This window comes from Thamnophis elegans, chromosome 1 (genome assembly GCF_009769535.1).
Source record: "Thamnophis elegans isolate rThaEle1 chromosome 1, rThaEle1.pri, whole genome shotgun sequence".
NCBI classification, from domain to species: domain Eukaryota; kingdom Metazoa; phylum Chordata; class Lepidosauria; order Squamata; family Colubridae; genus Thamnophis; species Thamnophis elegans.
Genome location: NC_045541.1, coordinates 76515900 through 76531013, shown reverse-complemented (window position 1 = coordinate 76531013; position 15114 = coordinate 76515900). Strand labels below are relative to the sequence as shown.

The 15114-nt window shown below is 39.0% G+C and overlaps 1 protein-coding gene across 1 annotated transcript in view; it reads right to left on the bottom strand.

Annotated features, from left to right (window-relative positions):
• The window catches only part of EPS8L2 (EPS8 like 2), a 108976-nt gene that overhangs the window by 36546 nt on the left and 57316 nt on the right, over positions 1–15114 (bottom strand). The window contains exons 4-7 of the mRNA XM_032221370.1: positions 7334–7398; positions 3977–4138; positions 1710–1859; positions 576–655 (exon numbers count right to left, since the gene is read on the bottom strand). Of these exons, the coding sequence (XP_032077261.1) occupies positions 576–655; positions 1710–1859; positions 3977–4138; positions 7334–7398 (457 nt within the window). The remainder of the gene's footprint in view (positions 1–575; positions 656–1709; positions 1860–3976; positions 4139–7333; positions 7399–15114) is intronic.

The window sequence follows — 15114 nt, the reverse complement described above, 5'->3', positions numbered from 1 at the left end:
TTCTATCAACTTTATAAAAAAAAATCATTAACAAATGCATTAAGCAGGGCTCCATTTCTGCCCTATTAAGTTCCAGCAAGGCATATTTAGGTGCTTGCACAAAGTCACTGCTTTCAATTCCCAGTCCTAGAAACTGATTCACAATGACCTGCAATTATTCTGCTGCTGGTGAAAAAAATCCTGAACAATGAAATTTAGTTGAATGATTTCTGAACAATTGTGCTGAAATGTGATAGCATTAAGAGGTGAATTTCCACTTGTGTTTTAGGCTATTTTCTCTGATACTGAAACCTGTCTGAAAGACTCTCAACCCATTCTCATTCATTAGATTTGGGTTTCAGGATGTCTTCCTGAGAGAAAGAGCAATTCTGCTGCCAGAGATAATTCTTTCCTCCATCTTCATGGAAATATGGGTAAAATTCCTCAAAATTTTGCTACTCCAAGTGAGCTCCCACCACCCATTTTCAAGGTGCAGCAACTCAAACTTGGAGAGGAAACTTGCAACCCCTGTAGTCCAAGAAATGCATTTTCCTGGGCCTCCTGTTAGAGTTTGCCCATATACAGAAGCCACTTACTTGAGGGTCTGTGGCCGTATCTTCCTTCCAAACTTATGGTCAGCAAGTGCACTTTCTATGTCCTCATGAACCATCTCTGCCTAAAACACAGAATCAGAAATAGATTGGGGAAGGAAAGATGCAATGGAAAAATGCACGCAGTCTATCTCATAGACAACCATTGATCGACTGCCCTAAATCTAGATTTTATTGATGATGCATGCCTTTGGTTTAAAAACAAAGTGTAAAAGAGAAACATACAGGCAGAGGGCATCAAAGAAATATTTCATGGGGCTATGAGGTTTGCTAGCAGCGGAATTTAAACAGAGAGGTTATTCAGATTTGAAGCAAAGGTTCCCTTCAATCCTCAAATAAAGCTAATTTCTGGAAAACTTTAAACTTTCAAAATGCAGCCAACAAATATATTGCTGTATGAATCATGGAGGGCGTTTTCCTGCTCTATAAACACATTCTCTTTTAAGGGGAGCTCTGCAAAACCCACCTATTTCTGAAAACAGCCCCTTGTTTGCATTTGTTTTGGCAGAGGAGAACTTCAGTGTGGAGCTTCTGCTGACATGGAACTCTTGGTAGGGCTTCATCCTCCCTTCTCCAAGCCATGAGATAAATTGTGAAACTTTAAATATTCATGCCACAGGGTTGTCCCTCTCTAGGTCCCTTCTCTAAAATCTTGCCATCTAGTTGGCCCAGGGATGTGTGCTTTTTCCACAGCTGTCCCTATCTTGTCATATGCCCTTCGAAGGCTCCTTCCTTTTAGTCTTCTGGATGGTCATCATGACCTGGCTTTTTATGCAGGTACTGGGCTAGTGTGAAACTGTTTTGGATGGGTTGTTGGGGCATCCCATGGGAACGACCAAGGCACCAAGTTAAAGTGTCTTTTATAGTTTTTATAGATCAGGATTTAATTGCTGTTGTTAGCTGCCCAGAGTTGTGTTTTAAGATGGACAGCCATATAAATCTTAAAAATATAATCATCATCATCATCATCATCATCATCGAGGGGTCTTCTCTATAACTCTAAAATCTGGACCAACCTTGAACTTGGGGGATTGGTTGGAACTGTAATTCTAGTGAGTCCAAGTTCCCATAACCCCATTTGGCTCTCTCTTCAATAAGGACTGAAGAATTGCTGCTTACCTCTACTTCATCACAATTGAAGAAGTGAATGTCAGGTTTGTGCTGTTCAGAGTCTTGACACACCAACAGGAGGATGGAGGCATATCGCATCTGATTCAGCACAGTCTGGCAGTGCTGGACTGTTGGCAGGAGGAAGTCTTCGAGCTCTTCCTGAAAAGCAAACACCAAAGAGAATGTGGTTCAAATATACATCGAGGGATGTTCAGCTAGAGGCTGCATTTGCACATTGAAACGGCTTTTTGCAAAAGGAGACCATGAACATAGCAGTATTTGAGATGCCCTTAGGACTTTAAATCCATTAGCAGCCACATTCCCAACGTCAGAGTGGCAGCGCTATTGCTGATGCACATTGTTCAGCAGGGACTGAAAGAAAGGGAGCATAACTCTCATTACTTGTGATAAATTGGGACATACTGGGAAAACAAACCTGATGAAGATACGTAACTTTTTGGAAATGATCTGTTTACATCTTGCCTTAATAATGGATTCTCTCAGATGCCAACCAGAAAAATTATTTGTAACCCTCAAAACCATAGTTCTTTCAGTTTATACATTTGACTAAGAACTGATTGTGAGCATTATTTAGTCAAATAAAATCTCTCCAGGCTTTCTAAAAGGTGGTTCTTTGTATTTAGTTTAACTTGATAGAAGTTCGGTATTTTATTCTTAGGAGTTTCTTTATTTCTTGTTTGGAAAATAAAATTAAAGAGCACTTTTTGTTGTGCAAATTAGCTTCATTCACACATCATATCAAGTACCATACAGGTAGTCCTTGACTTACAACAGTTCATTTAGTGACCGTTCAAAGTTACAACGACACTGAAAAAGGGACTTATGGCCATTTTTCACACTTATGACCATTGCAGCATTCCAATGGTCACGTGATTTACATTCAGATGCTTGACAACTGACTCATATTTATGATAGTTCCAAAGTTCCGGAGTCATTTTGCGACCTTCTGACAAGCAAAGCCAATGGGGAAGCCAGATTCACTTAACAACCATGTTGCTAAATTAACCACTGCAGTAATACACTTAACAAATGTGGCATGAAAAGTCGTAAAATGGGGCAAAACTGACTTAACAAATTTCTCACTTAGCAACATCAATTCTGTGCTCACTTGTGGTCGTAAATTGAGGATTACCTCTACTTTACCATAACTAGACTAGTTTGTAGCAAGATAATCATGTTTTTTCCAAGTTTCTTTTCCTATCATTTTAGTTAGGGTTAGAATAATAATAATAGCAGAATAACAGAGTTGGAAGGGACCTTGTAGGTCATCTAGTCCCCCCCCCTCGCCCAAACAGGAGATCCTACACCATTTCTGACAGATGCCAGTCCAGTCTCTTGAAAGCTTCTAGCGATGAAGCTCCCATAACTTCTGAATAACAAGGATAATAACAGAATTGAAAGGGACCTTGTAGGTCACCTAGTCCAACCACCTCCCAAGCAGGAGACCCTACTCCATGAAGTAGGTACAGTAAGTACACAGGTACATGAAGTAGGTACAGCATGAGCAGAATACAAAAACGAATCATGGTGACCCAGAAGATCACAAATAAACCATGCTTCCCCATTCATATATCATGTAAGCCACAACCACAATTGACAGGATAGTTATTTATTATCCCCAAAGAAAAGATGGTTTATTTACCTGTCTTGCTTGCACATAATGCTAACCCAGGAACAAATAAATCACTCTGTGGCTTATTGCAACCTGGGAGCCCAGACTTTTATCATTTTGACGCCCTCCAAATACATTATCTCATTAGATCCATCCATTATGTGGAAATTGTGGTCCAACCGACTTGGAGGCTGTCTTGTATTATTATGTTTCCAACAAGATATTACCAGCACAGCTCCTAATCTATCAAGACCATTTATTCTAATTGTAATGTAAACAACCTCTCTTGTCCATCACCCAATGCTTTGGCAGAACAGAAAGCATTTCCATTAATGTGCAATTCATCCCTCTTCTCAGTCAGCTTGATTAGATCAGTCCTATCCCTATTGGAATACAGGCACACAGACAACAAGATGCTTGCTATGCATGTAGGCGGGAGAAATCGGGCAGACTTTTGACTTTTTGTTGTGGTTGGTCTGAGCATGAATTCCATTCAGTTTAATATTCTTAGAAAAGCCTACGGCAATTCATCAACCCATTGAGAAATAATATGCAATACGTTTATGTAAATCTTAATCTTTCTAATGTGCGTTTAGCAACTTGCCTCACCATCACTCTCCAAAAAGAGGTATTTGCTGCTCACCTGAGTTCCACAATCCAACAGTCGAATAGATTTGTCATTCACCTGCAGCAGCATTTCTTGGGCCCAGATCTTCTCTTTGGAGCTCAGCTGTTTGAGCTTTCTGATGGCATCTTCCACTGTTACAATGGCCTCACTTTTATCCATCATGAAGGTAGCCAGGTGCTGGAAAGGGGGGGGGGGGAGGAACACCCCAAAAGGTCAAACAGGGATGATAAACAATTTAACTCCAGAGTTTGATTCATGGAGTACATGTGTGTTCATAGAGATAGCTAACTCTGGTTTCTACTAGTAATAAACAGCAGAAATAACACTCTGTGAATTATTTTATTTCTTAGGGTTTTTTTTATCCCATCTTTCTTACTTCAGAGATAAGTCAAAATGGCGAACATGCCCAATACTCCTTCCTCCTCCTCCTATTTTCCCCACAAGAACAACCCTGTGAGGGGGGAGGGGTTGGGCTGGAAGAGAGCCACTGGCCCAAGGCCACCCAATTAGCTTTCATGGCTTAGACAAAACTAGAATTCACAGTCTCCTGGTTTCTATGCTGCTGCGTTAACACTAAACCAAGCTGGTCTCTGATTTTGATTCTCCCCCAATTCAATGGTGCAAATACTGCCGGTGTATAAAAGAAACCACTGCTAGAGATTTGATGGTTTTGTTTATCAACAATCTCTCAAATCTTGCTTTATAGAAGATAATTTGCAAAAGAGCTATGTAAACTGACAAGGACCTGCAGCCAAATTCTAGGTCTTGTTTGGAAGGAATGTTAAGTCCTATACATTTAAACACACGTGGCAGCCCTTAGTTAGTTCTTTCTCTTTAGTGCAGAGTCATTTATGCTGAGACCACTGCAAGGCATTCAGCTTTCTGCAAGCAATTAAAAAAATAACAACCCCAAACAAACAGCTAGGCATGATTGGACTTGTAATAATTCCACCTCAGCTCAAAACCTGTTGCCCTAGTTTAATGTGGGGAAAGCCCTCCTCAGCTCAACACACTCCAACAGTTTGCTTTCTAGATGTGAGGATTTGCGTACATGAGCTATTTTTGTGCAGGCCCTACTGAGGATAATGCCAGGAGCAAGAACATTGTTATCAAACAGTGCAACAAAATACACAGGAAAGGGGGCCTTTTGTTAATCTCCATCTGCCTGCTGTTGTGGGCTGATGAAAAGAAGCCGTTCTTCCTTGGCTCAGGAAAAATCACACAATGCTCCCACTATGGCTTTATCATCCAGCAGAGGGAAGTGTAAAGACCCTTCAAAATTACATTAATCCATTCTCCCAGGAAACTCAATTAGACCACAGTGCTCACTGTGAAAAGGTCAGCTTCTTGGATTAGAAGTCTGCCTATCGTGGACCTTCTTATGCTGGTGGTGCACCTGACTGCCTTCTCCTCATCATCCAACATTCACTTAATTTTGCACTCTGCTGACTTGGCAAAGTTCCGGATAAAGTTATTTTTCCTGCAACTGCTCTGCTCTGAGGAGGGAATTTGATAGCAAGTCCTGACTATTTGCATCCTAGCTGTGTTCCCCACTAATCCTTCCATCTTTTCTAAAAAGGAAAACCATACCATAAGGAAAAACAGAACAGCTGCACAAAATCTTATAGAGAAAGAAGTATAACAGCTCTACTGTTAGGAGCTCCATCACTGGAAGTTTTTAAGAAGAGGCTGGACAATCACTTGCCTGAGATGGTATAGGTTCTCTTGCTTGAGCAGGGGGCTGGAGTAGAAGACCTCCAAGGTCCCTTCCAGATCTATTCTATTCTATTCTATTCTATTCTATTTTCCATTCCATCATACGTATCTTTAGACAGCACTTTCTGTTGTCAGTTGAATCCCCCACTCATACTTGCTGAATTCTGTCCATCTGAAAAGGAACTGTAAGATTTATCCTAGGAGGTTGAAAACTTTAATTTTAGTGTCCTCATTCCCTTTCTAAAGCAAAGCCAAGAAACCAAGTTGGTTAATAAGTTTGGGCCATGTTTGCAACTGGAGAAGTGATAAAAGACATAGCAGCATTTTCACTTTAATTCCCTCATTGCTGCAAAGGACCTGTTATTCCCACTGAGGCTTTGCAATGGAGGAGGACATGCTAAAATGGCACTTCAATTGGTTTAGCATTAGAGACAGCTGGACCTTTACTCTGGTAATAACATGGGCATTTTGATAGCCCTTGGAAGAATGATTACTGCTAAGCTTCCAGGCAGGAAATGCTCTAGTACAGTGCTTCTCAAATTTGGCAACTTTACATTCTGTGGACTTCAAATCCCAGCATTCCCCAGCCAGCATGCAACATTTTTTTTTTGCTAAGAATGAAAAAGATCTTGGTTTAGAATTATAGAAATAATGTCTGTATTGATATGTATCCGTACTAATCTAGAGAAATCTACTTATGAGAACTTGGTGTACTGCCAATCATATTTTATTTGAATAGAGTTCGGGATGAAAGCTCACTTCATGCTGCATAAACATGATAAGGAGAGACATATATTCTGGTTACTGAAAGATCAAAGGCATCACTCCTGTGGAAATGCTACAATAATCTTTCTGCTTATTTCCAAAAGGAATCACCAGAATTTAAGTCATATATACAGTTCCAACTCCAGCCTTCTGAAAGCTCAAATACCTTAAATGTGGCACAGATGAAGATTTGGTTATTTTAGACAAAGGTGCATTTAAATATATAATCACAGCCTTTTATAGGAAGCCCAGAGCAAATATGCAGTCAGAATGAGCACGCAACAGGGAAGCAGAATTCCCCCATGCAGGCCCTCTGTTCTTCCATCCACTGAATGAACCAAGGCTACACCAGCAGCAGGGAATATGGCTTCTGGTCTGTTGGAACCAGCAGAGCTTCTACTTCCAGCCTAATACTTGCCTTTGTCTCCCCATCAAGACCAATTTACAAAGGCATAAACAGAAGTTTTATTTTTATTTTTTATTTTAAAAAGCCTCACTGGTGCACTGAGAAGCATCACTAAATAATGGGAACATAGGTAGCATGGGGAAAGCCCAGCTTTCCCCTTTTTAAAGTATTGATTTCAACCAGCTATCTCTCACACACATACACCATGAGTAAAATTAATTTCCCATGAGGGGAAAATTAAGCAAATGGAAGGATTTCCCAAGTTGTTTACCACTGCCTTCTTCTGTTGCTTGCTCACAGTGAACTTGCTACAGTGCTAGGGCTGCATTATTAGTGTTAACTTTGAAGAAATTATTATTTCTTATTTTATTAATTTATTAGCTGATTATCTCCCTCCTGTGACTTATTCCTGTTGTGATCGCAGTTGTGCAAGGAGATTGCCCATTGACTCACTGTTACCCATTGCTAAATAGTTTCCAACTCACCTGGACATGGTATTGAGATGTTTCGTGCATGATGACATTTGAGTTGGAGTATTTCTTCCTTTGTTCTGTGGGAGAAAAACAATGTAGGATAAGAATCACTCTAAGACTTGGCTGGCTTTTTTCCAAAAATGTATTCCTTATTTTTTTTCCTTTCAGGATAGCTTATTTATTATTGATAGTTTTATTTAATTGGTTTTACACACCATCCTATTGAAATAACAGCAACATTCTAGCATGCATGGGTATTATTTAGTTAAGAAAGTCCAAAATAAATATTTTCTCGGCAAACACACCAACTCTTTCATTATTCAGAGAGAAGAGAGGCCATCACTCAGTGTCAAAGACAGTCTTTCCTCCTGATACAGTTTCCCCATACTTAGGGCTCACTAGATATAGTTAGGATGTAACTTCCACATCCTCTCCTTCAACAGATAACCATCACACTTAGCAGACATTCAGTACAGGAATATTGGTTGGGGAATTCTAAGAATTGAACATCAAAGATCTAATGAATTTTAGGTTATGAGGTTTTTGGAGATGAAATGAGAGGAGAGGAGAGGAACCTACATATCTGGAAGGCAAACTGAGCTTTGATTTCAGGTCAAAAAGATTCTACTGGCCAATGCTGCATATAAAAAAAAGGTCAACCATCCACAACTGTTCATTTATTTATTGTTTAGAAACTGCCATTCAACCATAAGAAATCCCAGAACGTTATACACAATGTAAAAACCATTTGAATATTATATACAATAAAATTACAAATTATATAGCATTAAACACATTTCCCATCAATTAATCAACCAACCAATCAGTTATTTTTTAAAAAAAATGTTTTTAATACCTGGAGAAAAAGAAACATTGTTATTTGGTGTCATATAAAAGCAAAGTTATTGCTCATCCCATCTTAGAAAGGGCATTTAAAAGTCAGGACAACATCACAAAGATCTATTATGGAATTGCATTATGTAAGTACTTGTCACTGATGCTTCTGGGAATAGGGCTTTCTTTGAAAAACAAGTAGGATTAGACGACAGGCATTTTTTCTAATATTTCAGCTTCAGATCATTTTAGGACTTTACAGGATGAATTAGGAAGATTCTATTAATGTAGCTTTATATTAAGAGTAGAATTAGTTCATCTGATCAAGTTTCTGGTCTGGTCTACTTGGGAAGGCTGACATGAATCCTGCAAATCTGCCATCTCTTTTATAACCTGAGAAGTTAAGGAGGCTCCTTTCAGAGTCTTTACTCATTATGCAACTATGTGCTATGCCCTTTCTTATCTGATTGTACCCTAGGCAGTATCTCTCTCCTACACACACACACACACACATCACTGCACTACACCCAAGGTCATTCCCACATACCATTATAATTCTTCACTTCCGGTGATATGAAAATTAAACTTCTATTGATGCAATCACTTTTTTTTGTGGTCACATTTTTAAAAAGAGAATGGACAACCATTTCTGTGAAAGTGTTTTATAAAGTCTCCTGCTTGAGCAGGGGATTGGACTAGAGAACCTCCAAGGTCTCTTCCAACTCTGTTATTCTGTTACTCTACTGACTCATTCTCAGTTTTTAATCACTACCATTCCAAAATCTTTTTTGACTTCTACAACTAACCTATCAGATATATAACTCTGCAATTTATATTTGTTTTGTCATTAAAGAACTTTGCATTTGCCTCTGTAAGGTGTCATACCATTACTTTTGCAGAAAAGACACTTGATGTGAAAAAGGTTGCTTAAGAAGTAACTTGCAGCTTCCTGCTAAAAAAATAATCAGGTTTACTGCCTCTCTTGGGTCATTTCCACACTGTTTTTATTTTTTCATTTCAAAAGGAGTCTGACCAAATATCGCTTTCCCTGCTGTTGATTTGAATATTGAGGCCCAGCCCTGTAGTATTTTCTTCCAAAGTGCAAAATCCTGCCATTGAAGCATTCCGTGTCTCTATTTTAAGTTCATGTTGTGTTAATTTTTCTGCTCAATAATTTGAGCAGCTGCAACAAGGAAAAGTTGCAAAAGCACCAAGTTCTATCCCTTGTATATATTATATATGATAAATAGAAGATAGAATACTTTATTGGTCAAATGTGATTAGATCCACAAGGAATTTGTTTCCTGTGCAGAAGCTTTCAGTATGCATGCAAAACAGCAAAATAATCATAATCACAAATTAATAATAATCATAATAATGATATCAATAAGAGAAGGTAGTGGAACAGATGAGAAAATAATAATAATATAGCTGTACTACATGAGTAAATATACCTATACATAAGATAGTACTGTGGGAATTAGATGGTTAGCAGAGTGATGGCACAAGGGAAAAAACTCTGTGTCTAGTACTAGGCATGCAATGCCATATAGTGGCTTCCCGAGGAAGGGGTTCAAACAGTTTGTGTCCAGGATGCGAGGGATCTATAACTATTTTAATATAGGTACTAGAAAGATCTGTGAAGTACAATGATTGGACCATAACAGAAGGAAAACAAGAGCAGGGGACATTCTCATTTTTTCTTAGGATTTCTATTTTCCAGCACAGATGAGAAAAAATAAGGAATAACAAATGTTTTTCTCTTATTGTTCTGAAGAGCTTTCTGCTTTCTTGCTTTCTCCAAAATACATCATAAAGGGAAGCTCTGGAGAAAAAATAAACATGTTCCTGGGCATCCTTCTTGCCAGATGGCCTGGGATACCCTTGTCCTGACAAACTCGAAAAGAGATTCATAGATGTCTGCGTGAGAAATCTACCTGACAATGATTATACAAACGTGCAAATAAGATGTTGTTTAGTTGTCTGTGTTGAATAATAGACATCCAGATGACTAGACTGGAGAGATTTACAACATTCTTTTCTTCTCCAGCTACATCTGGCTGACCTAGTCATCAGTAAGCTAGAAATAATTTACAATCATTTAATAATAGTATGTTTTGTGGCCCAGCAGGAGCCATTGGAGCTACAAACAGATTCCGACAGTGAGAGGCCCTATGAGTCGGCTCTGGAAGATGTGGAAGACCCTGGACAGGGTTCAGACTCTGAGCAGGGACCAGCGAGGCTGGTTGGCCACCAGGAGGGGCCTGAGGCATGGAGCAGCGGTGAAGGCCAAAGGGAGTTGGTCCCTGACATCAGGCCCTGGAGCAGTGGGGAGGAGCTAAGGGAGTTGGTCCCAGACGCCAGGCAAAGGCGGGCAGATAAACGCCGACAGCAACTACGCAGATACAGAAGATAATTGGACCCAGGTGGTTGTAATTAGGCTCCTCCCAAGAGAGTATATAAGAAGAGACTTTGGGAGAAGGCTGTTTGCAGAATTCAACTAATATACCAACGCTGGAGAAGCTCTCGTGTGTATTTCTTATCTTGGAAGTCTGGATTGCTGCCAAAGTCTTGTCGGTGTGTTAATTTACTGTGAATAAATTGTGTAGCAGTAATCCTGTGTCGGAGTGCCTCGGCGTATGGGGGGGGGGGGTCAGAACAAGTATGTATGAATGAATTTGATGGGTTATCATAACAGGTTAGAAAACGTTTTAATATGAATTTTAAAGTTTAAACACATCCTGTGCTCTGTACAACCAAAACACAAAAGTCAACTAAAAAAAATAAAATGACAAGCACAAGCAAGAATAAATGATTGCTAAGAGACCAAAGACAAACATACTATAAAAGAACCTCAGGGAAAAAAATGTTACTGACATAAATAGGAAAGTTATGTACTTCATAACATGATAGCCAGAGTATCAAGGGAGTAAAAAGCTGGGATATTAGCACAACAGAAGACAAACAAAAATAACATTTATACTCAGCAATTCCTTCTGGAGAGAATGATGTTTAAAAGAAATATTCTGGTTTTATAAAACAACCAGATGGTTTGAGGAAAGAATTTAAGTCAGGGTGGCTGGATTTAGCTAATTTAGTTGTCCCAAATCTTGACCTGAGCCAGCCAGGTGAAGATCCAAATAACTATATACTAGCTAACTATATAAACTAGCAAGACCTCAGCTAACATTCTGAATATAAGTATAGGACTAAGAAAGGTAAGGTCTTTGCACTTCAAATGAAAACATTAAAAAAAAATCTTATGTGGCGTAAGATCCCTCAGGTCATTTATAAAAAAGTCTTTGAATTCCAAATTTTAAATTTATATTTGCTATTCATTCAAGGAATCTGATATTGAAATGTTTCTTTTTCAAAATAAAAATCAAGACATAATTCACACAAAATGGCAAGCTGGAGAAATCCGAACTTCAGAATAAACTAAAAGCATAAGGAGGTGAACAGAAATTCCTTTATCTTTAAAGAGCACAAAAGACAAATGAAATACAAAGATGGGAGAGGAAGTTTTGGGGGTCAGGGGACGGGAGAGGCTATCATTCATCCAAGACAGTTCTGCATCTAGTTTTTTTTGTTTCCATTGGTTCTACCTGAATAATGTGGCATGCAATTGGAGACATGGGAAGGAAGTGACAAATTCTCTCCTCTTTGTTACATATCACTGAAATAGTAGCACATCACATTATAGTAGTTGTTATGACACAAGAAGCTATGTTTCTAGTTCCAAGATATGTACATAAAGACAGGTTAGTTAGAAAAGGTCTTCATAACAGGACAAAGATTTGTTGTTCGTGTCCTGTACTGAAAAGGGCTGTATAATCCTACACTTGTGAAGAAGGGGATGGAGCAAGTTTTCCCCACAAAAGATAAGACAGGCCCTAAAGAAAACTTCCATTACAATGATATTCTTTGTTTACTTCATTAACTACAGATCAATCTTCTTTTCCTGAGCTATTACGGGACACAATTTTTGCTATAATCAATCTATTCTGTCACATTGTGTACTACTCAGCGTAGAGGATGAAGCCCTACCTTTTTATCTATTTGACAATCAAGGCAGCTTACAACAGAAAAATGTAAACAAAGAACCATTCATACAATTCAAGGCCAAATAAGAACCAAGCATTCAAGTACATTCATTAGGAATAAAAAGCTTAGAAGCAGGGATGTGTTTTAACAACTTGTACAATATATGGAAAATGGGGGCCAAATACCCTCTCTAGGGCAGGGGTGGGCAACTATGCTGGCTCAGAAATTCTGGGAGTTGAAGTTCAAAGGTCGTAAAAATGGCATAATTGCCCACCCCTGTTCTGGGGAGTGCATTCCACCTCTTGGGAGCTATACCTCCTTTCCCAAGTACCAGAGAGTTGAAACTGGCAGGTGGGGGTCCTTCAGAAGGGACTTCCCTGGATCAAGGGGGATTAACCAAGCAACTTTAGGAGATTCCACAGATAGTCAGAATTTAAGCCATTCAGAGGCAAAGCAAATAAATCTTTATTGTTGTGATCCAAGACCAGTTTTCATACTGGTCCAAAGACTGAATTAAGACTGCAATAGGACAGGACCAGCACAGAGTGCACTAGAAGCAGAACTGCTAAAAATAAAAATATAAAAGTATATAGAACAGGAAAAGTACAGAACAATTAAAAATAGTTTGAGCTTAAAATCCCGAGCCATGAAATATCTAAAATTAGCCCTGAATCCAGGGAAGGGTGGTCACTAATAAACACGAAGAGAAGTCTAATTTAAAAATAGAGATTAACATTTAGAAGTTAAAAATTGGAGTAAAATTTTTTTTGGGTAAGCAGAGCTGTTTCAAATCATCTGGTTGCATCATTCCAGACCTCAGCTTTTGCTATGTCCCTTTGACAATCCAGAGATCAGTTTAGAATCCAAGTAATGACATGGAGGTATCATAGGCTGGGTTTTGGCCATAACAGATAAAACCCCATTTTTACTCCAACAAAATAAAATTCTGGTCCAAGAAACTTGGACTACAGAGCATATTACATTTGATGTTTACCTAGTAGGCCACCAGCAACTGGAGACAAGCATTACATGCCTAGAAAAACACTGAAATATGCCCCAGCTTCAATCTTGCAAGAAGGCTAGCTATTCAGTCTTGTGAATCACATTCATTGAAAGAGGGGGGGGAGGGGAATTGCCTTATAGAATCTCAGAAACGGGATGTGCACACTTTAGCATGCCATTTCTCAATAAATTCATTAGAGTGCGGATTCTTGCTGACTGCTTCCTGAAACTAATATCCTCAATATAGAAGGAATACACAACTTTTCTGGCCCTATACATTTCCCAAATTTCTGCCACTTTCTTTGCCAACTGAGAGGTCCATTACAAACAAACCAGGGTAAATTTACACATGCTTTAGTGCAAAAATATCACAGCAAATATAGCCTGCAGCAATTGTGACCCATCCAAGTCTCCCATGCCAGACAGGGTCAGACATTCAATGAATCAACGTTCAGTCTGACTGCATGTAAAAAGCACTCTTTAATATAAAAAGAGCACTCAACTCCCTGCTTTTCTGCTGGAGAGAAAAAAGGGTTTTGTTCATTTAACTTCAAGCCACAATTTGGGTACAGACGCTTTGGGCGGAGAGCAAGAAAGATGGATCACTTCTCTTCTAAAACTCAGAATTATGCTTCTTATTTACCCTACTCTGAAAAAGTCCAGAAAAAGAAGCAAAGCCAGCAGGAACTGTTTGCTGCAATGATCCTTTGTTTCTAAAGCACTGATAAACATTTAGCAATGAATTAGCAATTAGATCTTTTGATTCACTTTGAAGTGTGCACAGTACTTAAAATCATTATTGTCTCTACATTTTTTTTGCCTCTAATGTTTATTCTATAAGCATGCTCAAGACTTTTCTATCCAATGTAGGCTTTCCTCTAAATTGAAAGCATATCAATATTACCTACTCAGAAACTTTTAAAATTATAAATATTTTTCTTTTTCTTTTGAAGATCCTACACTGTCTGTACTTTAGAGTAGTGCTATATTTTACTATTTTCCTGCAGAAAGTTTTACATATGACTACTTAAAGTTAAAATAGCCTTCTTGTATTCTCTTCTTTCTTCTTTTTAATCTGAAATTAATTTAAATTTAAGTCTGACAGAAATAGTGAGATAAAAACAATATCTGCTTCAAATGATTAATATGTGGGTACTATGATATTAGTAAGAGCTCAGTTTTCAATGGCTACATAGAAGTAAGTCTGACTGAATTCATCATTACCTATTTAAAGAAAAATGATGATAAGACTGGCGAGTAGATACTTCAGTCTCAGTAATAGGACTTTAAAATTTCATTTGTATATTTTTGGGGTCAATTATGTTTTGAGGGGGCATTAATGTTTGCTAAAATACTTTGTCTTTAAGAGATTGCCAGTCTGCATTAGTTTAGCAGAATTTTCCATATCTGCTTCCTCAACATTTCTATCATAGCATTAGAGAAATATCTGAATGCGCTTTACTTGGGGCTGCCCCTGAAGAGTGTTCGGAGACTACAATTGGTCCAGAATACAGCCATGCGAGCGATATCGGGTATACCTAGGTACACCCATGTTACACCTATCCTCCGCGAGCTGCACTGGCTTCTGATAGGTCTCCGAATGCGCTTCAAGGTGCTGGTCGTTACCTTTAAAGTCCTACATGGCTTAGGACCTGGATACCTACGGGACCGCCTCCTGCCACATACCTCCCAACGACCTATAAGATCCCACAGACTGGGCCTTCTTCGGGTACCGTCGACCGGGCAATGCCAGTTGGCGACTACTTGGGGGAGGTCTTTCTCTGTAGCTGCTCCGGCCCTGTGGAATGATCTCCCCGCAGAGATCCGGACCCTTCCCACTCTCTCGGCCTTTCGTAAGGCCACTAAAACCTGGCTGTTCCGGCAGGCCTGGGGCTGTTGACCCAAAATATGGT